Source organism: Miniopterus schreibersii (genome assembly GCF_964146895.1).
Source record: "Miniopterus schreibersii genome assembly, chromosome: 19".
Lineage (NCBI taxonomy): Eukaryota > Metazoa > Chordata > Mammalia > Chiroptera > Miniopteridae > Miniopterus > Miniopterus schreibersii.
In genome coordinates, this window is record NC_138119.1 from 29149778 (window position 1) to 29172729 (window position 22952).

The 22952-nt window shown below is 38.3% G+C and overlaps 1 protein-coding gene and 1 long non-coding RNA gene across 17 annotated transcripts in view; one reads left to right on the top strand and one right to left on the bottom strand.

Moving 5' to 3' along the window:
• The first annotated feature begins 378 nt into the window (after positions 1-378).
• On the top strand, positions 379-3470 carry LOC308549182. The gene is made up of 2 exons (XR_013997725.1): positions 379-941; positions 2412-3470. It is a non-coding gene; the product is annotated as an uncharacterized lncRNA (long non-coding RNA).
• LOC308549180 (membrane cofactor protein-like) overlaps positions 2927-22952 on the bottom strand; it is a 38919-nt gene continuing 18893 nt past the window's right edge. For 2 of the 16 annotated variants that reach the window (XM_081121560.1, XM_081121566.1), the window contains exons 6-13: positions 21675-21857; positions 21302-21349; positions 21162-21203; positions 18765-18812; positions 15383-15424; positions 13938-13976; positions 13127-13184; positions 3415-3570 (exon numbers count right to left, since the gene is read on the bottom strand). In XM_081121560.1, coding sequence (XP_080977686.1) covers positions 3498-3570; positions 13127-13184; positions 13938-13976; positions 15383-15424; positions 18765-18812; positions 21162-21203; positions 21302-21349; positions 21675-21857 — 533 coding nt within the window. In that variant the 3' untranslated portion in view covers positions 3415-3497. Of the gene's footprint in view, positions 3571-5949; positions 6043-12526; positions 12566-13126; positions 13185-13937; positions 13977-15382; positions 15425-18764; positions 18813-21161; positions 21204-21301; positions 21350-21674; positions 21858-22952 lie in introns of those variants that run through there. The other 14 variants (XM_081121572.1, XM_081121575.1, XM_081121573.1 and 11 more) reach the window with 14 other exon arrangements.

Here is a 22952-nt window from a genome sequence, read left to right on the forward strand (position 1 = left end):
TACAGGCGGTCCAGGCACCAGTGGACCAGGAACACTGCCCAGTGCAGACGGTCCGGCTTGACTGGGAGTAGGCAACTTGAAAAAATGCAGCAGAAAGAGGTGCCCTGGGAAGAAAACTTGGGATTTAATGGTAGAAAGTCTTCACGCATCGTGCTGAGGAACCTGGACTTCATGCTGCAGGTGATGTGCTGTCCCTGAACACCTGGGAGCAAGAGGCACGCGATGGGCTGGGGGTGAAGCCAGGGTCTGGATCAGGCTGGAGGGGAGGGGCAGGAGCCACCACGGTGGCAGTGCAATGGTTAGAGAAGACGGGCCCGATTAGAAACACACTCTGACTTGAAATAAAACACACTGGAAATAAACACATGGCCACAAATTAAACTTGATCCATCCTACATTTTATTTTACCAGATTTGGAGAACACGTTTCTCAGAAAATGAACAAAAAGGTCTGCACACATGGGGCTTCCCATTTCGCTACAAATACATTCTTCCTGTTTTAAGAGTTAATTCAAATATGCTTCCTTCTCAGGTTTCTACAGAAAACTTGTTTCGCCATATATTTCAGTAACTGAGAAATTATTTGACAGCATATTTATACTTACGTATCAATCTCATATATATTACATTGAAAAAAAAGTAAATTTGAAGCAGAAACTATTATAAAAGTAAATATATTTTGGTAAGTATAACAGTCTTTGGTTGAAAAATGCCCGTCGCCAGAGATTACAAAGGGAAGGAACACTTTCCAGAGTAAAATAGTATTTACTCTGGTTCACTCTGATCTTCCAAACATGTCCTCCTCAGGGCAACATTTCTTTAGCCCAATTTGTGCTACTAAAAGTTTAAAAGCCCCAAACCTTTAAGAATAAATGAGGCCTGGCCGGACGTGGCTCAGAGGTTGAGCATTGACCTAGGATCCAGATCGGGGTTCGATTCCCGGTCAGGGCCCATGCCAGGGTTGAGGGCTAGGCAGCCGATCAATGGCTCTCATCATTGATGTTTTTCTCTCTCTCCCCCTCCTTTCCCCTCTCTGAAATCAATAACGTTAAAAAAAAAAAAAAAAAAAAAAGCAGCAGCCCCTCTTGTGCCCGCTTGCTCATTTGGAAGAGGCCCTGCCAGCTGCAGGGACTCCGAGCGGGAGGGACCTGCTCCACCTGAGCATGCAGTGCTCCCTGAGCTGATTTTTCCTCCCTTCACGGGGCCACCCACCCACACAAAGTTAAGCTGCCTTTTCTGAAATACGTGGCTTAGCGGTTACCTTGCCTTTTAGCAGGTGAGGGGAGACCCCCGCAGACTAATTCTGATACCACTTGGGGCTACCTGATGAATTGACTCCCTACAAAACCGCCTACCGTCAGGTGACTTGTTTGAGTGAGAGCTTTCTGTTCCAGCAGGGAGGGAACCCCCAGGCCAGAGTTCACAGTGGATTCTGTCTCCCAAAGAGGGGGATTCTCCCTAAGAAAACTACAAGCCACAGTGTTCACTCTGCACCGAGCCGGCGCTGTTAGGCGTGTTAGCGCCTTCTAACCTTTTACAGAAGTATGCAACCCACTCCAAATTGCCATGGACTCTTAGACACTAACTTGACAGCTTCTCTAAATCACCAAGAAGTTACAAATAATTTTTTAAAATGGAATTTTACCCTATTTACTGTAAGAGTATTTTCCAATAATATATACATATTTAATAAATCTGTATTGATTTCAGAGAGAGCAAGGGAGAGAGAAACATCAATGATGAGAGAGTCATTGATCAGCTGCCTCCTGCTCGACCCCTACTGAGGATCGAGCCTGCAACCCGGGCATGTGCCCTGACCGGGAATCGAACCCCGATTGCGTAGATGCTGGTCCATGCTCAACCGCTGGGCCACACAGGCCTGCCCCAATAATATTTTTGGTTAAGGAAGTCAAACTTGCTCAAACTCCCAGGTTTCAGCAATCTTGTTTTTAATTTTTAAAGACTGTAGTATACACATATTTGTACTGACTTTTTACAATAAACTATAATACACATAGTAGAGTTGTTGAAAGCATGAAATCTTAAGAGTTGGTATTAGCTTTGGAAAAAAAGATTTCCAAATCCCATTTTTTACAAATGAAATGTCTCATTTTGAACTGTATTTCTCCAAATTTTTAGATTTTATAGAAGTCATCATTTCCCCACCTTCTATCCCTGTGTTGTATTATTTATTCCATGCAAACAAGAAATAGAGCCACTGCATATAAAGTACTTGGTAAATATTTCATGATTTATCTTTAGGGACAATGGGAAAGACTGGAGAGAAACGTGTTCTCCTAATAGCGCAGTTTTAAATCTCCCTCTGAGAAGAAACTTTTAAAAAGGACACTGTGTTGCCTGGCCGGGCGTGGTTCAGCAGTTAAGCATCGACCTGGGGAGTTCGATTCCCAGTCAGGGCACGTGCCCGGGTTGCGGGCTCGACCCCCAGCAGGGGGCATGCAGGAGGCAGTTGACCAATGACTCTCTCATTATTGATGTTTCTCTCTCTCTCTCCCTCTCCCTTCCTCTCTGAAATCAATAAAGATTAAAAAAAAAAAAAGAAAAAGGACACTGTGTTGACTTGCTCTTTAAGGGAAAACAGGAAGGTGCTCATGCCCAGATTTGTATCCATTTCAAAGAGGGATCACAGGATAATGACCTCATTCATGTGACACTGCGATGTTAGCATTACGTCTTAGCAGTTGCATTCATGACAGTGAAAGAAACAGAACACCTGTATAGATCTTCTTGCCCCTTTCGTTTCACTGAGCTATGACATGCAACACTGAGTTTATGGTGCTCAGCATAGTGATTTGCCGTGTATAGTTTGGAATGATGAGCATAATAATTTTAGTTAACATCCTTCAAGTCACACAGCTACATTATTTTTTCTTCTGATTAGATATTTTAAGATCGATTCTTTTAGAAACTTGCCAACATGCAATAGTTTTACTAGTTATAATCACGGTGCTGTGCAATACATCCCAATACATGCTTTTAACTGTTAAGTTTGTAGCTTTTGACCACCTTCATCCAATTCCCTCACCCCACCACCCGCCTCTAACACCCACAAATCTTTTTTTACATTTTTTATAGAGCCTACATATAAGTGTCTATATATAACTTAGTATCAAAATGCTCTGAGTCAATTCATGTTTTGCAAAGGTCAGGATTTTCTTGACATTTCATGACTAATATTTCACTGCACATGTATACACCTTCCTTCGCCACTGCTCCACCGATGACCACAGGGTTGTTCCAATGTCCTGGTTCCTGTAAATGGGGCTGCAATAAACAGGGAGGGGGAGATATCTCTTCCACATAGCAATTTCACTTATGGAGCCCCTAAGTGGAACTGCTGGATCACAGGGGGGGCTCTATTTTTAATTTTTCAGGGCCTCCATACTGTTTTGCAGAGTAGCCATACAAATTTAACGTAGATCTTGACATTTTAACAAAATTAAAGAAAAAGGGGCGGCAGCAGCTTTTGAAAGCCACTCAGAGTGCTGGCTCTGCCGGAGTGCTTGATTTACTCCAGCCTGGGCTGTACTGAGCAGGAAGCTCCGATTTCCTAAAGGGAGATAAAGAGACAGCATCAGAAAAAAACATAAAAGTGCAGAGAAGTGAAATTCAGAAGTTTACTTAGAAAATGGACAATTAAACTGTATTAAGAGTCCCTGATCTAAGAACTAGATAATTCTGTTCAAATAATTTCAAATGTTCAACTCTCCTCACTTTAGAAACCCTTCTTCTATCCCTGTGCTGTATTATTTATTCCATGTAAACAAGAAATAGAGCCGCTGCATATAAAGTACTTGGTAAATATTTCATGATTTATCTTTAGGGACAATGGGAAAGATCGGAGAGAAATGTGTTCTCCTAATACCACAGTTTCAAATCTACCTCTGAGATGAAACTTAAAAAGGTGATGATTCCAACAGAGTTTGTGTTTAAATAAAGCCTTTACACATACTGTCAATGAAATCATCAGTTCAAGTAAGGGATGCTCCTACATAATTAAAGTTCATATCAAACTATTATTGTAGCAGTATCTTTGTAAAATCTCTTATTCTCTAGTCCAGCACTGTCCAAAAATTTGTGAGTCATTTGGGTAATTTTAAATTTTCTAGAAGCCACATTAAAAAAGTAAAATAAATAGGCAGTGTTAATTTTAATATATTTTAGTTGACCCAATGCAGGGAAAATATTAACATTTGCCATGATTTTGCATTTTTTGGACTATGAAATCTGGTGAGTATTTACACTTCCAGCACATCTTGCACTGGACTAGCTACAGTTGAGTCCTTGGTAGCCACACATGGCCATTGACTTTTGAATTGAAAACTGCAGCCTCAGTGAACTGACCACAGCATACGGACTAAAGCGGAACTTGCCCAGCCGGCTTTCCAGAATGCTCGGCACTGCCATCCCTTCAGGGGCTCCTACCCAGTGAGTGCCAGAGCTACAGGTTAGATCTGCAACTTGAGTAGTTCTCTTGGTGGGAGCCCACCACCGCGAGCCACCACTGTTACTGGACGGCTTGTGACAGCAACTTCCTGCGGACTATTGTGGGTAGTGAGGCAATGCTTAGGCCTGTCGCTGAATTTCCCAACACAGCTTTAGTTTTCTGTGCTTCAGAGTCCATTTTTTTTCTGTAATGAATTTCTGTAAAATTCTTCAAATAGAATTTGAAGCATAATTCCAGTATTTAAAAAAGATAAAAAGGGTCAACAAATTTCTAAAAATATTTACTTCAGCCTGGCCAGCGTGGCTCTGGTTGAGCATGGACCTAGGATCCAGGAGATCTCAGTTCGATTCCCTGTCAGGGCACGGGCCTAGGTTGAGGGTTCGATTCCTAGTGTGGGGCGTGCAGGAGGCAGCCGATCAATGACTCTGTCATCATTGATGTTTCTACCTCTCTCTCCTCATTTCCTCTCCGAAATCAATGTGGACATATTTTTAAAAACAAACAAAAAGCCAAGAACATTTCCTTCATATAACAACAAAGCTATTTGATAAAATTCTGAAACCCAATTACTAATCAGTTATTTTGCATTAGCTTCGGCATTCATTAAATTAATTTCAACTGTTTAGAGACACTGTGAAGCTCATGACAGTCCGAAAACTACTTTCCCGGCTGGCTGTAGCCTCAGAGGAATCCTGAAACCAAGGAGAGGGGGCTGGGAGGCCCAAGCTGCCGTTCTAGTTGGGATGTCATGTCTTCCCCTTTGCCCTGGGATCAAGGCCACCACGTTTTTACCAAATTGCCCTTCCCACTGGGCTCTGTGGAGTCTGCTCCCAAGCTCTTGACTGTAACCTAGGGTTGCGCCTCACATGACGGGCTGGGACACATATCTCCCTCTTCCCCGCCATGCACATTCTGGGACACTTCCAGTTCATTTCATTCGGACAGAAGTGGAGGGGGTCAAAGGGCTTAAGGCAATGCAATTCGAAGTTTTCAAAATCTAAGAAGCTTTTGCTGGTTTTTCTTTATATGATAAAATATATTCTGGTCAAGACAAAGAATAAATGCCTTTACAGGGTTAATATTTATAAGTTGAAAATAAACAAATTTACAAGATTAAGTGAAATGTATTTTGGATTCTGTAAAAGAACTTTTTTCCTCCCTGCGCTTAACGTGAACAGATTCTATGGTTATTTGCCACCAGGCTAAAAAATCCCTGCACTTTTAGAACTACAGCCGCTAGAAGGTAGAGGGCAAGGGAACATTACTCTGCTGAGCCGCCCTGAGCCAAAGCCCGTCAGTCCACATTAGTTTACATTGAAACTGGAATGGTATAAAATTCGGTAACTTAGCCAAGGAAACTGGAATCTAAGTGTCCTCTTTGATGTTTGCTGTCATATCTTAGCTGAGGTTACTAACATCTACATATTCACTGAACATTTTTAAAAGAAAGGACAGCTGAAAAGAAACCCAGGAAGCAGATACCTTTTAGTGATAAAAGCAAACCTTTCTCTCATCTCTTCTTCTCATAGAGAAAGGAACTTTACTTCTTTGTGGCTCTCACCAGTTAGGTAGGTGCTGAACAGAGGAAGGGAAAGGGGCTGAATAAAATAGTGACAACAAACCAAAAGGAAGTGTGTGTGGCGTAATCCCTGGGATGAAATCAATGACAGGGCAGGATGGGAGGAAAGCTGTCAGCTGGGCTCAGATATTATGACTTTTCTGATTCTAGGAACTGGAAAGAGGAATGTTGTGCAAGAGGCGACTTTAAGTTCGAATCTTATAGATCATCCAGCAGGTAGATGAGTGGATTCTGAATTCCTGTGCAATCTGTTCATCTCGGAAACATTTAGCCTCAAGTCAATCATGCAAAGTCTTTCACAGAATAACAGATCGGGGGGGAGAAATGGCCCTGGTCTCCAGCACCTAAGACTGAGGGGAGACACAGAGCGTGTATATTTAATGCATGTAATGCTGCCTTAGAAATCCGCTGTATGACAAGTCGCACATTTGCAGATGCATCCTGACGTCTGCACTGAGGGAGGATCTCTGTAAAACTGGTTATAAGACCTCCCGTTTTCCTGGGATGGGTCTAAATCTCGTCAGGTGTGCTCTCTCCACTAACTACAAAATCTTTGTTTCTTAGTAGATTTCTGTTTAAAACATTTGAAGAGTTTGTTGAATGCTCCAGAATTTGAGAACCAACTAGAAAAATGTTCAAGTTCATTTGATCCTGCTGTTTTTTCAGTCCCATGTCACTATACTGCCAACCACCTGACCTGGCCACTACAGACAGTAAATCCAAGAGACTTTGTGACTTAATCCTTTAAGTAGGTGACTTAAAATTACAAAGTTACTGCATCAGTCATAACTAACCTAAAGTTCAAAACAGGTTTATGTGATAACAAATAATAAATATCCTTAATAAAAAAATCCAGAAAATGATTTAGTCACATTATTAAAATACATAAGTTACGTAGAGAATTCTAATGAACTTGGAAAATTCCCACTTATCCTGGAATGGTATCACTGGAATAAAAAAAATGCATCCGTGAAAAAAGTACTCACGACAAATAAGTGAAAACAATGAAGAAAAAAGGCATGTGGTTTCTGGAAGCACACAGTTAGGACACGCAAAACGGGACTGCAGCAGCAGCGAACGACAGGGCAAGGGCTGTGGGCTCCAAGACGAGAAAATGTGAAGAATTAGCTAAGAAAGGAAACTGGGAGGGCACAGGAAGGAGCATGTGGATGGGGCCCCTCTCAGCCCGGTCTGGGATCTATTCTGTCAGTATTCTTAGCTGAGAGCTAAGAAACAGAAAAATGTACCAGAATACTTTAATTTGTGGCCATTTTCATCATAATTTAAATGATGTTTAATGATGTTAAAAATGACTACTTATACTATTTTGTACTTTGGTGGTGGTGTTTGTCCGCTTTCTTTAGCCAATGGCTGAGGGACAGTTTTATTTTGACAGCAGTCTCCTTATATGTAATAATTTTTGGCGACATTCTCCCACACAGACTCCCCGTCACGTGCTCTGTAGGGAATGACATGAGGGCCTCCAGCGTCTCCTGCCTCCATGTGCCCTCTACCACACGCTGCCTAGCACATTCCAGCAGTCATTTCCCCGGGGAGTCCGAGGTATAATCAAATCTTACATGTATGCGGACAGCCTTTCCGTTTGTTTTGCTACGCTACGTCTCATTCTTTTCATCGTTACGTTTCATTTCATTTCTCCATTTCAATTTCAATTCACTATTACCCCAAACCCCTCCCCCTGGCAACCCTTAGCTTATTCCCTGTGTCTATGGATGTGTGTCTGTTTTCTGCTTTCATCTGTTTTTAGATTCCACACATAAATGAAATCGCAGGGTATTTTGACTTTGTCTGACATATGTCACTTAGCATAACACCCTCTAGGCCCACCCACATTGTTGCAAATGGCAAGATTTCATTCTTTCTGTTTTTTCTTATTGCTGAGTAATAGTTCACTGTATATATGTACCACATTTTCTTTATTCACTCATCTATCAATGGACACCTAGGTTGCTTCCATATCTTGGCTGTTATAAATAATTCTGCAATGAATATAATAAGGTTGCATATATCTTTTCAAATTAGCAATTTCGTTTTCTCTGGACAAATACCCAGAAGTGGAGTTGCTGGATCATATTTTTAAATTCTCGAGCAGTGTCCACACTGCTTTCCGTGGTGGCTGTGCCAGCTGACGACCCCACCGGCAGAGCCAGCATCGGCGTCCTCAGCAGCACTCGTTTAACAGCCATTCTGACAGGTGAGGTGACGTCTCATCGTGGTCCTAATTGGCATTTCCCTGATGACCTGTGATGTTGAGCACCTTTTCACATGTCTGTCAGCCATCTGTATGTCCTCTTTGGAGAGATGTCTATTAAAGCCCCCTGCCCATTTTTAAATGGGAGAGTTTGGGGCTTTTGGTGTTAAGTTACATGAGTTCCTTATGTATTTTGGATGTCATTAGCAAATCTCCTTTCCCATTCAGTAGGCTGTTTTCCTGATGATTTCCTTACTGTGCAAAAACTTTTTAGTTTGATGTAGTCCCATTTGTTTATTTTAGCTTTTGTTTCCCTTTCCCGAGACCTATCCAAACAGATATTGCTAAGGCTGACGTCAAAGAGCTTCCTACTTATGTTTTCTTCTAGGAGTTTTATGGGATCAGATCTTACATTTAAGTCTTTAATCCATTTTGATTTTTTTTAGCTGTTTTTGCAGTTCCTCTCTCTTCCTTTCTACTTTTGCTGTCTTCCCTTGTGCGTTGAGTTTTCTTTAGTGTTTTGCTTGGGTTCTTTTCCCTTTAGTCTTTGTGTATCTTTTGTAGGTTTTTGGCTTGTGGTTACCATGAGATTTATATATATCATTCTTTACCTTTAGCAGTCTATTTTAAGCCGAAAGGCATTTAAGATCGACTATATCCTTAAAGGACTGTATTTTTAATATCCCCTTCAGAGCTTTATATCTTTGATGTCATATTTTAGATCTTTTTCTTTTGCTTATCTCCCAATTATTGAAATTTGAGTTGAGTTTGATACTTTCGTCTTTTGACCTTTGTCGTAGCTTTTTAAATGTCTGATCTGCTGCATTTATTAAGTAATGGCTTTATCTGTGAGTGATTTTTCTTTACCGTATTTTCTTATTCTGGTTATGGCCTTCCCTTTTCTGCTTACAGAAAACTCTTTCACATTTCTGATAAAGCTGGTTTAATGGAGATGAACTCCTCTAGTTGTTGCTTCCCCAGGAAATTCTTAATCTCTCCTTCAACTATGAATGATAATCTTGCCAGGTAAATTATTCTAGACTGTAGGTTCCTTTCTTACAGCACAAGCTTCTGGCTGGTAAAGTTGCTGGTGAGAAATCAGCTTATAATCAATTACTCTCATCATTGATGTTTCTCTCTCTCTCCCTGCCTCTCTCTGAAATCAATAAAATCATATTTAAAAATTTTTAAAAATCAGCTTATACTTTCTGGGGTTTCTATTGTGTAAAGCTAGTTGTTTTCCTCTGCTTCCTTCAAAACTGTTTCTTTTTAACATTTGCCATTTTAATTACAATATGTCTTGGTGCGGGTCTCTTGGAGTCACCAGTTTGGAACTCTCTTTGCAAACTGGACCTGGATGTCTGTTTCCTTTTTCCCCTGAAAACTTAAGAACGTTTTCAGCTACTATTTGTTCAAGTAAAGTTTCTGTACCATTCTTCTTTTTTCTCTGAGATCCTTATAATGCAAATGTTAGTGCATTTGATGTCCCTTTAACTATCCTCATTTTTAAAAATCTCTTCTTTTTGCTGTTCTTATTGATTTCCACTAGTCTTACAGGTCACTGATTCATTTTTCTTTATTAGCTAATCTGCTGGTTATTTTTCATTTCAGTTACTGTATTCTTCAGCTCTGCTTGGTTCTTTATTATACTTTCTCTTTGCTGAAGTTCCCCCTAAGTTCCTCTATCCCATTCTCAAGTTTGACCAGCGTCCTTATGACTATTTCCTTAAATTTTCTATCAGGCAGATTACTTATCTCCACTTCATTAGGGTTTCTTTTGAGACTTTTTTGTCTCTTCATTTGAGAGATATTCTTTTGTTTTCATTGTGTCACTTCCTATGTTCGTTAATATGGGTTAGACAAAATAGCCATCTCTCCCAGTCTTTGCAAAGTGGCCTTGTGTAGAAGTGGCCTCTGTGTAGGCTGTGTGTGCCAGGTGGTTTTTGGAGAGGTGCTTAGAGCCATGCAGATGCCTACAGTGTCTGAGGCATGTGCCTACTGAGCCCAAGAGGCTCCAGGTGGGGAGACCAGCCGTGTGCCCTATTGATCCTGTTTCCTCCCTTTGGGGCTTAAATTGGCTCAGATAGTAATTCTGAAAATGAGCTGTAGCAAACCTGCAGGTAGGCGAGAGCACCTAGATTGAGCTCCTGCCCACCCTCTCAAGGTGCAGAGGGACTTGTACAGCGGTGCTCACTGGCAGCTCCAATCTCAGGGAATTCCATATTGCTCTTGCAGCTCTTCTTCTCTACCAGGTCTCGCTCTCCTTTTTTGTATAAAAAGTGGTCTTCTGTAGAAGTGACCTCTGTGTAGCTTGTGAGTGCTGGGTAGTTTTGGCAGGCTAGTTGGAGCCAGGCAGGCACCTGGGGCTCTAGACTGCCAGGCTGGAAGAGCTCTGGTCAGGGACACCTTGTTCATCCCTGCTGTTTCCCATCTCCCTATTTGGTCTCCTACTTCTGTTTGTTTTGCAGAAACTGTTCAATCAGCCCTCAGTTGCCTATCAGGAGTTACTGCTCTTTATATAGGTACGTATTTTGATGTGCTTGTGGGAAGAGGGGAGTTTAGCGTCCGCCTATGCCGAGGCATCCTGGACCTCCTCGCTATTTTGTACTTCGGCATGAAGTCTGTAGAAGGGCAGTCGTGTTCCCAAATCACCATAAATACAAGGTTACATCAAATCCATTTTGTGCTAAGTTTTAACAGCAGTTTGGGATTGTCTGTGCATAGTGTCCTGCTTCCAGAGTTACCCCTACAAACAGAGGAGAAACTGCATGCATTTTACAGTTTTGAAAAGGAGTTTCTAATGCAAACCACAGCCAGTATGTGGGAAGGCAGGGCGCGAAGACTGTGAACATTAAACAGTGCAAAGAACAGAACATAAATCTTTCATTTTTAAAAAGCAAAGCAAGGTAAAACTAAGTATTATCCCACATACTTTTTAGAAGTCTTTGGGAGTCTTTAAAAAGCTAATTATCTTAAGCAGGACAAAAATTTGCCTATAAACTTCATTGTATTTCCTCAAATTTAAAATATATTGGCACATCGATAATAGTCTTCACCCTTGTTACTCAAACTGTAGTCCAGGCCCAGCAACATCATCGCTTGGAGCTCAGAAGAAATGGAATCTCAGATCAGTTATGGGACCGAACCTGTAATCCGGAGCTACCACGCTCAGATACTTCTTCAGCTTTAAAAGACCCACTAAGTGACAGCAAGAGTGTTTGATTCAAAGTCGTTTAAGAACCTTTAAGTATTTTGATGCAGCGATGTTTTAAACAAAGAAGAAAGATACCAAGCTGTATTGTTTTGCTTTCTTTAGAAGTTATTTCTACGTGAATCTTTTGGAACTGTAATAGGATTCCACTGAGAGCATTTCCTACTCAGACTGCTGTGTCTGTGTAATTAAAAACATATTGCTGCATCTGCATAGCATGTGTTCTACAAATATAAGATTTAGGATTCAAATTAAGGCATTGTGGGTATTTTTAAAACAATAATATAAAAGAAGGTGGAGCTCTTTATGAGTGTACAATGTACTTTTATCACATGGTCCAAACCCAATGATTAATATAAAAGAAAAATATACCATAAAACTATGAATATCAAAAGTCTTAAAATTATTGGTTTGAACCGTGGCCAGGTGGCTCAGTTAGTTGGAGCGTCATTCTGTACACCAAAAGGTTGCGGGTTTGATTCCTAGATGGATGTTTCTCTCTCACATGGATGCTTCTCTCTCTCTAAAAATCAGTAAACAGCCCTGGCCAGTTTGGCTCAGTGGTCAGTTTTGGCCCGCAGACTGAAGGTTTCCTGGTTCGATTCTGACCAAGGGCATGTACCTCGGTTGCAGGCTCGGCCCCAATCAGGACATGAGCAGGAGGCAACTAATCCATGTGTCTCTCTCACGTTGGTATGTTTTTTTCCTCTCTCCCCCTCCCTTTCTCTCTCTCTGAGAAAGCAATGGAAAAAATATCCTCAGGTAAGAATTAAAAAAATTATTGTTTGATTTCAAAGCCATTTCCAAAGTAATCAGGAAGACCAAATAACTAAAAATCAGAAATTTCAAAGCACCTAATCTTGGTCTATGCCCCAGGATTTATTCTAAGTCTTTCATTAAATTATAAGCTATTTCATTAGAATTTAAGTTTGATGTTTAAAAATCCTAATACCTTATAAGAATTTGCACATTTTTTATTTTTCCAAGTTTCCCATCTTTTTTCATTTTTATAAATAAAAGGACAGATAAAGTTAATGAGGTGCCTTATAAATCTTACCCCTCTCAGCAAGTTTAACCCCATCAGTTTTCCTGTAACCTAGTAAATTAAGAGAACATAAGAGGGAAATCAAATAGTGTTGCTTTTAATTCCCCAGTTGTATAAATAAAAACTCTAATGAAAAAAATCAAATTGAGTATTTGACTGAAGACATCTACAAAGCTTCTTACAACTACTTAAGTAATAAAAACAAATGGAAAATTTTCATCAAAAAATTCCAGTGAATATACCTGTCAAGATTTCCACAGTGAACAATTTGAAATTTAATCCTGGCCACCAGCCCAATTTAGAATGTAGGGTGTACCTAGGGTAGGGAGGGCCCCATCATGGTCCATGATTTGTTGCAGAACTTAAACTCCAAATCACACAGAAATTTTTCTTACAGACATAATAGCTGAAGCAACTCTACAAAGATTTCTCTTGTTACAATAATAGCAAAAGTAGCTGCAAATATTTCTAGTAAAGAAATGCAATTCTGATGGCACAAAACACGTAGGCACATTGGAAAAAATGCATGCAATAGAGTGTAAACAAAAGCTGCACAACAGTACGTCAAGAGTGAGAGACACCAATATGGTTAAGAAATATGCTGCAATTTACCCTTTCTTCTTCTTCTTGTGATAGAACAGGGCACCGACCAAAACTGCCACCAAAACACCTATAAAATGCAAAAAACAAGTGAAATATAACTAAACACTAATCTCCAAGATTAAAAAGCTAGCAGGAGAAATTCATGTTGGTTACATTTCAGTGGCCAGAAAATGCTGTTTTATCTAAGCACATGAACATTTTCTGCCATTTTTTGCCCACTGAAATGTAACCAACATGAATTTCTTCTGCTAGATTTTGAATCTTGGAGATTAGTTTTCAGTTTCATTTCATGTGCCTACATTACATGTACCTTACATGACTTGTGCCATCAGAATCGCTACTTTTACTGTCACTGTAACTAGAGAAATCTGTGTAGAGTTGCTTCAGCTATTATGTCTGTAAGAAAAATTTCTGTGTGATTTGGCGTTTAAGTTCTGCATTCATATTCCATCTGGACTCTTCACTGTCTAAATGCAATTCCATGGAATCACTTAAACAGTTCACAGTAAGTCAGAGAAGGGTCCTTTCCCAATTTAGAAAAATACCCAAAGCAGATTTGGGATGCAAACTCATATGACTTATCATTTTGGAAAAAATATGTATTATTTAGGATTTGTTACTAAGTGGATATATAGAATATAAATGAATATATAGTCACCAACACAAGGTGGTATATATCATATAAAAGGTGAGGTGTTTCTAGCCTGGCTTACTTAATTTCAATTTGAAAAACTGTAGAAACTGAAAAACCATTTAACAAATAATGCTCTTTCTTACATTAGTATTTTGATGTAAGCGGTATCCACGTTGGGGCACTTACCTACAACAACAATACTAATTGCGGCAATGGGTCCAGGACCTGAGAAAAAAGATAACCAGTTTGAAGATAACTGAGCCCATGTGGGTCTCCAGGTGGCAATTACATTTTAGTCAATTAGATCATCTATAAACTACAGCAAAGGAAAAGTTTATCAGTCCAGTTTAGTGTGACTGCTAGTGTGCCCAGGGCATTTTGATCACAGAACCCTTCTAATCTGATTCCAGACTTAGGGTCTAACATTGTTTTGTGCTGTAGGCACCACACTAGGTTATTAGTAAACATTATTATTAAAACAATTAGAATTCACTAGATTAGTGGAAAATCGTTTTAAACATGTATTATAGTTGATTTAGTTCAGTATTCAGTCTGTGATTTCTTATGACTTCATTACAAAATTAATTTATATTTTTTCACCAACAGTGGTGGGTCTGTGGAATCTATTAACGAAGATCTATTAATCTATTACACAAATGTAATATGCAGAATCTTCACAAACAATACCTTACCATCAATCCTCCCTCACGCACGCCCACCCCCAAATTAAGACACACCAAGCAGACTCTAAAAATGCAAAATAAACACCAGGGCACATGGATAAAATTATGCTTAGAAACTTAAACATGCACTTTTGACTATCCAAAAAGCAATAAATAATACTACAAAACCTTAATTTAATTAAATCTTAATTACATTTCTATGAGTCAAAGTATACAATGTCATGTTTACCTCTGCTCTTTTCACTTCATAAAAAATGGTCAAGTGTTTAATGAATTAAGATGGCTTTGGATTTACTGGCACAGTGACAGTTTGACCACAGTGTTAAGAGGAAAACCATAACAGGCCTAAGGTGCATTTCATGAAAAGAATAACCTTACTGAACTAGTCTAATGCAAAGAAAAGTAATACACATTTCATTCATTCACCAAGAACTCTTTATATTTCATTTAAATGACACAACTATACTTTATCATTTTCTTGAACATAGTTGTGTAAACTATGTGAACCTACATAAAGTGTGATACACCAACCTGTTCTGGAAAAAAAAAAAATTTCACCCAACTTATAGTACTTTAAGGCTTGTGTATACAAGGTATGGATAGAAAGAAAACTTTCCTACCAACTGCCATTGCAAAATGACACTATCACGTGGAAAGCAAGTTATATTCTATGAATTTTAACCTATAAATAAACACGGCATTTGAGATAGTTACCTCACCTTACAAGGAATCCTAATTTGGGGCACCTCTTAAAAACTATTATCTACATGTGTCTACACATACTACTGCTTACATTTGTCATGGTATCTGCACTGTTAAAATTAACAAATGTTAATTCTCACACATTTGTGACAGACTGTACCTTCACAAACTACAGGTAATTGAAATGTTGTATTTCCATGTAGGACTTTAAGGTCTCATAATGCAAGAGCATTACTAACAAAATACCTAGTTTTCCAGATGGTGTCTCATCACTGGGAGGGGGACCTCCTGGAAAAAAGAAACAAAAATGTAAATAAGTTAAAAAAAAAAGAAGACAATAATAAAGATTAAAGACCTCTAAATTACAGGTTTAGAATTTTTACCTTTGAATGAAAATTCTTATAATTTTATTTTCCTTATATAAGTTATATTAATGTTTCTATTTAAAAGTATTATCAAAAAATACTATAAATTTATATTCAATCTCATCAGAATTCTTCTTCCTGTTCAGTAACATTTCCTATGACAATATTCTGTGGTACAGCAATCAAATTTATCATTAGACTAATGTCAAAATTAGCCTATGGATTGATGTGATTCTACATAAAATTAAAAGACATAGGAAGGCCCGGCCGGGCGTGGCTCAGCGGTTGAGCGTCAACCTAGGATCCAGGCGATCGGGGTTCGATTCCCAGTCAGGGCACATGCCCGGGTTGCGGGCTCGATCCCCAGTCGGGGGCGTGCAGGAGGCAGCCGATCAATGACTCTCTCATCACTGATGTTTCTATCTCTCTCTCTCTACCTCTCCTTTCCTCTCTCTGAAATCAATAAAGACATATTTTAAAAAAATAATAATATAAATAAAAAAATAAAAGACATAGGAAGGCTTAAAAAAGATTTAGGCCTGGCTGAGTGTGGCTCAGCGGTTGAGCATCGACCTAGGATCCAGGAGATTGAGGTTCGATTCCTGGTCAGGGCACATGCCCGGGTTGCAGACTTGATCCCCAATGACTCTCTCATCATTGCTGTTTCTGTCTCTCTCTCTTTCTCACTCTCCTTTCGTCTCTCTGAAATCAATAAAGATATATTAAAAAAAGAAAAGAAAACCAATGGCCAGCTTTAAAAAAAAAAAAAAAAAGATTTAGAAGTTGACTTCTACATAATAAAGTAGAAGGAAACTTCTACATAATAAAGGCCATTTATGAAAAACCCATAGCTAATATCATACTCAATGGCAAATGACCCAGTTTTTCCCTTAAGATCAGGAACAAGATAGGATGCCTACATTTCCTACTTCTATTGGACATCATATTGGAAGTTTTAGTTGGAGCAATAAAGCAAGAAAAAGAAATAATTAGCATCCAAATCGGGAAGGAAGAACTAAAATGATCTCCGTTGCAGGTGACACGATCTTTTACATAGAAAACTCTAAAGATTACACACACACACACACACACACACACACACACAAAACTGTTAGGACTAAGAAATACATTCAGCAAAGTTGCAGGCTATCTAATCTACACCCCCAAATCAGTTGCATTTCTATACACTAAGAATGAACACTCCAAAAAGGAAATTATGAAAACAATTCCATTTACAATAGCATCAAAAATAAAATACTTAGGAGGAAACTTAACCAAGGAGGTGAAAGACTCCTACGCTGGAAACGACAAAATATTGTTGAAAGAAATAGAAGATGATATAAATAATGATAGAAAGATATGCTGTGTTAATAGTATGAAAAGTAATCTATAGGTTACATGTAACCCCTATCACCATCTTGAATATGCATTTTCCAGAAAAATCCAACTTATAATTCATGACATCCAAGGATCTAGAAATAGCCAAGACAATCCTGAAAAAACAAAACCACAGCATAGTTGAGAGGACTCAAGCTTCCTGATTTAAAACTTACTAAAAAGCTACAATAATCAAAACACCGACATAAAGACAGACATAGAGATCAAATGAATAGAAGCCCAGAAATAAACCCTCACATATATGGTCAAATGTCACAAGGATGCTAAGAATGTCTAATGGGAAAAGAACAGTCCTTTCAATAAGTGGTTCTTACAAAACTGGCTATCTACATGCAAAAGAATAAATTTGGTCTCTTGGCCTTTTGCCATATACAAAAGTTAATTCAAAATGGTTGAAAGAGTTAAGCATAAGAGGTAAAACTATAAAACTCTTAGAAGAAAACATGAGGACAAGCTTCATGATGTTGGATCTGGCAATATGACACCAAAAACATAGGCAACAAAAGAAAAAAAACAGATATACTGGACTTCATCAAAATTAAAAACTTTTGTTTATCAAAAGACACTATCAATAGAGTGAAAAAACAACCCAAGAATGGGAGGAAACATCTGTAAATTATATAACTGAAAAGGGATTAATATCCAAAATACATAATGAACTCCTAAACCTCAATTACAACAAGAGCAACAAAACCCAAATCAAAAAATTAGCAAAGGCACTGAATAGACATTTCCCCCAAAGATGCTATACAGAACATCAATAAGCACATAAAAATATGATCACTAATCATTAGGAAATGCTAACAAAAATGACAATGAGATACTACTTCATACACATTAGGATGGCTAGTATCAAAAAACAGAAAATAACAAGGTTGGTAGAGTGGAAAAATTGGAACCTTTGTGTACTGCCAGTGGGAATGTAAAACTTATGATAAAAATTAGCATTTCAAAACAGTTGGAGAGAGGACAACTTATTCAACAAATGGGGATGGATGGAGTGGAAAGGAACCCTATCTTATTCCATATACTATAAGTATTTCAGATATACCAACAATTTAAATGCAAAGAATGCAATCAAAACACATGGTTGAAATGTTTATATAATTTGACAGTGAGGAAAACCTAAAGCTTTTATAAGAAAGACACAGCACCCATAGCCATTAAGGAAATGATCGATATAGGTAACTACCTATTAATGTAAAGCTTCTGTACATATAAATGACCATTGATAGAGTAAAACCGGGCATACATTAAAGTCATCATTAAAAGGATCAGAATAAATCTAAATACAACCCCAATCTAAGATGGTAAGTGTAAAAAGTGAGTTTTACAAAAATATGAACAGCATTATGCCATTTTTGTTTAGGATAAAAGAAAAAATTGCCATAATCTGTAGATTTACATTTATAGGATATTGATGTATAGAAACAGATACAATGGACTAGAGAAAGAGAAGACTATCCTTCACTCTCTAATGTTTGAAATTTTAGAAATTTATATTCGTATACTACTTATGTAATTAAAAGTTACATACAGCAATCTGTATCCAATAGTATATAAATCTTAAAAAGAAACTGACTAGTAAAAATAAGGCAAAAAAACCCCCAACAACCTAGAAAAAAAAACCCTTTATAAATTAAAGCCCTTTTAACGTTTTAATTTATAATGAGTTCTGATAAATCAACACAATAATTCAGAAACCTAATAGACAAGTAAACAAAGGACATGAATAAATATGCAGGCCAAAAAGCTTATCTCATCTGATAATTAAAGAAATGCAAATTAACATATGACATCATTTTCCACCCAGCACATTATAAACTTCTTAACAACATAAGAAGAAGGAAAAAGAGCTTTTGAACCTGGACTAAATGTACCTGGAGGCTTGGTTGGATGAATAGGCTTGACACCTGGAAAATAAATTTGATTCCATTCACCAGCCTTATCAATACATTATGGATTTAATTTTGATTTTTAAAAAATGTTAATTAGCCATTAAAATAAAATAATACACATGCTTTCTGAACTTTGCAATTCTACTTCTGGGCATTTAACCTAAATATATATTTACAAAAACACATAAGAATGTTTGCAGAACAATCTTCACTATAGCTTTGTATTTTACAACGGAAATCACAGAAGGTAATTAATCATAGAGGTTAAAAAATGTGTTCAGAATAAACATGGATCTTTATTATTTTTTAAATATGTTTTTATTGATTTTTAGAGAGGGAGAGAAAGGAAGGGAGAGGGAGAGAGAGAAACATCGATGTGAAAGAGACATCAATCTGTTGCCTCCCTCAAGCACTCCTACTGGAGATGGAGCCTGAAACCTGGGCATGTGCCCTGACCAGGAACAGGACCAGCAACCTTTTCGGTGCTCAGGACACTCAACCAACTGAGGCCACACTGGCCAGGGCTAAACATATGTATCTTAAAAAAATACCATTCCAGGAGTATTGTGCTGCAGTACATAATTTCTTTCCTTTTCTATTCCCTTAGTGTTTCCTGGTATCTGTCATATTAGCAGAATTAGATCTACCTTATCACCATTACATGTTACTACTGATTCTTTCTTTAACTGGTAACAAAATATATTTTAAAGGCCCATGAAGAATTATGACTTTTTATATTTAAAAAACTCCTATAGTTTATTTATAAACTTTTCTTACAATTTGCTCCTCTTCTTTCAAATGCTAAATTGTATCACAGTGTTTTATAAACCCTTTATGAACTCTCATGGTCAACTCTTTCAAAAGGGCATATGGATACACACAGTATCCCACAGTGCAAATACCCACTAGGACCATGTGAGTAAACACAGATGGGTCAATGAGTATAAACGTCACATGCAATCTTATGTGTCAGTCCACCAAAAATCCTCTTCTCACCCCCACCCCAAACCTCACAGCACTCAACTAAGGTACTCAAGGAGGCTACCAGGTACCAGGTACACAGGGATTATAAAAAGGTGTTCTAATTACCATGTTACATGCACAGCTCCCCTCAATCCTTTAAAGTCTTAGAACAACAGAATATATACAAGCAAGTTAGAAGCCAGCGACTGAGATTGGATTTCAACACCCTCATTAAACAATAGGACATGAAAGCACAAGGACAGGATGCTCCATGAGTGAGCAGAACCAAACTAGGGCCCAAGTGAGGTGAGCCCAAGCTCATGATCTTCCCACTATTCCTCTTGCCTGTTGCTTCTGCTGAAACCAAAGAGAAGCCAGAGCCAGCAGCACTGAAATGAGGAAGGCAGTTCCCTCCACCACATGGCAATGATCTCTCAAGTCTTCAGCAGAGCGGTTGAGGAGTCCATGCAAGAAGCCCTCCGCTGCATTTCTATAAGTAATGACTTCTGCCTTTAAAGGAAAATGTCAGTAAAACCCTGGCTGGGTGGCTCAGTTGGTTGGAACATTGTCTCCTACACCAGAAGACTGTGAGTTTGATTCCCAGTCAGGAGGCAACCAATCCAACCAATGGACATTTGTCTTTCTCTCTCTTTTTCTTTCTCTCTCTCAAATCATTAAACATACCCTCAGGTGAGGATTAAAAAAACACACAACCCAGTAAAGACAAAAAGAATAATTGTATGAGGTGGGGCTGGGGGCACTAGGACTATGGGTCTTGTTCTAGAAACAGCAGAAATTTACCAGTTCACATTGTACTATATAAAAAGAAAAAAACTGTTTGCAGTCCAGGAAATGAAAGTTGAGTCGTGAATCAGTCTTGGTGACACCTTTACAGGGAAGATACCCCATAAAGGTGTCACCAGATCACTTTTTAAATGAATACAACAGCAACGTTGATGACAGGAAACAAACACATTAAGAAACAGAAGCCATGGACCTTCTTGCTCCCTAACTTAACTGGAGGGATGCTGTAAGTCATATAGCTTCCTTTAAGAACCTCCTATGTGCCAGACACTGTGCTAAATGCTTTCATGCATCCCACTTAAAGGTTCCTACCAGCCAGTGAGGAAGGTATTAAATAATTTTACATATAAGTAAACACATTAAAGTTTACATAAATTGCCAAGTTAATGAAGCTGTTTATATGTGAGGACTGTGGCAAGTTAAGAATGGCTGTAAATATGTTCTTCCTCCTTTCATTACTAAAAATGGTGAATGGGTGTAACTCACCAGATATTTAAAGGATTTTGAAAAAATATCCAAGAACTGAAATTATTTCAAAAAAAAGAATCACCAGAAATTTAAAATATTTTGAAAAATATAAGCAGGAAGTTACTAAACCTGAGACACTGGAAATTGGAAGTTCTGTGCTGGGAGGTGACACTGGAAAAGAAAATAACACACAGGAGATCAAATACTTGGGAGTTATTGCCGGCATTGCACCAAAAATGTCTAAAGGGATAAGCAGGATGGTACTAAACCTGAATGAGTCAAACTCGGAAGTTTGGTACTGGCAGAAGGAGTCAACACTGGAAAACAAAAGAATGTCGACTGGATTAACCACTGAGGAACCTGACTTATTTAGATGAAACTATCCATGCTTCAATTTTCTTAAAAATGGTTGCTATCTAGTTTTGCACATAAAAAAGTAGAAGAAAAGCTTATACACCTGTGTGATATATGTAAGGAGCTAACCCTATGAAAATATACAAAATAGCAAAAGCAGAATTCTTTGTGACTTTTACATGTGTTAAGACATAAATACTAAAACTTCAATTACTCTGTATCATTTATATTTGAAATCAAAGAAAAACCATCTAAACAAAAAAAGAAAGTAAAAGACATCCTTTGTACCTTTAACACAGGTTGGCGTCTTAGGCTCCCAAGTACTATTAGCTTCACAGACAACTACGCTGCTGCCTTCAAGGGAAAAACCCTCATTGCATGCAAGTACAACCAGTGCTTTGTAGGAATATTTTTTGTCAAATCCTGTCGCCACGTATCCATCTTTGGGTACTGGATTTGGACATCTGACCACTGAAAAGTGAAGAAATTTCAGAATTAATGGACAGCTGCTGTAGCCTAGGAGAGAAAAACTGGTGCAAAACAGTAATTTTCCCTGGGAACAAAGAGACAAGGAATGGAAGGCAGGATATTAACTTTTTTAAAAAGACTTTATTTGTTCATTTTAATTACAGGTAAATAGATTTCATGAAATCCAATAATCTTTTTCCACCTGGAACAGACTGTCATTATAGTTCATTGGCTTTCCTACATTTTTCCCCCCATTACTGACAAGTTTTGAGAAAGGTCTAACTACCAATACAGCTTCCTAGTGAGTTCAAACACACTTTTGATACTCTAGCTCTAGGGGTTTGTTAAAATTTCATGCAGACACTGATTACAGTACCCTACTTTTGTAGAAAGGCAGGAGAGACTCTTGTGATAAGAAAATACTTCAGCTCAAATTTAAAAGTTGGAAAGAAGCTAGCTATACAAAGATGCAGAAAGTTCTCAGGTCCCAACAACATACAAGAACTGGGATGTTCAAGAAATAGAAAGGCAAATGGAGTCAGGGCTGTGTTTTCCATACATTTTGGACTCCAACCCAGGAATCAAAAACCACATTTTCCATTGTAAACCAGTATACAATCCCACAGGCCTGAGATAGTTAAAAGTTAACACTTAGACTTCATTCTAGTGTACTCTGGTATTTCGCATTCTACTCTACTTCTCAAGAAGTAAAATGTTGGTCATGACCTTCTAGATTGATTTCAGGATCCAGTAATGGGTTTGGCAGAATTTGGAAAAACAAAAAACAAAAAACACTGGCTAGCAGTAAGTACAAGAGGACATCTTATCAAATTAAACCAGAAAAGTGCTCTTCCTCCTTGCATGTGGATCTGAATTTCCATCTGGTATCTTTTCCCTTCAGCCTAGAGAATTTCCTTTAGCAATTCTTGTAGTGCAAGTAGGGTAGTGTCAATTCTCTTACTTTAGTTTATCTTGAAATGTTTTTATTTATTATACCTTCACTTTTAAAAGATTTCTCCTGAAAAGGTGAAGGGATTGAGAAGTACAAATTGGCAGTTACAAAATCGCCACAGGGATGTAAAGTACAGCAGAGGGGAT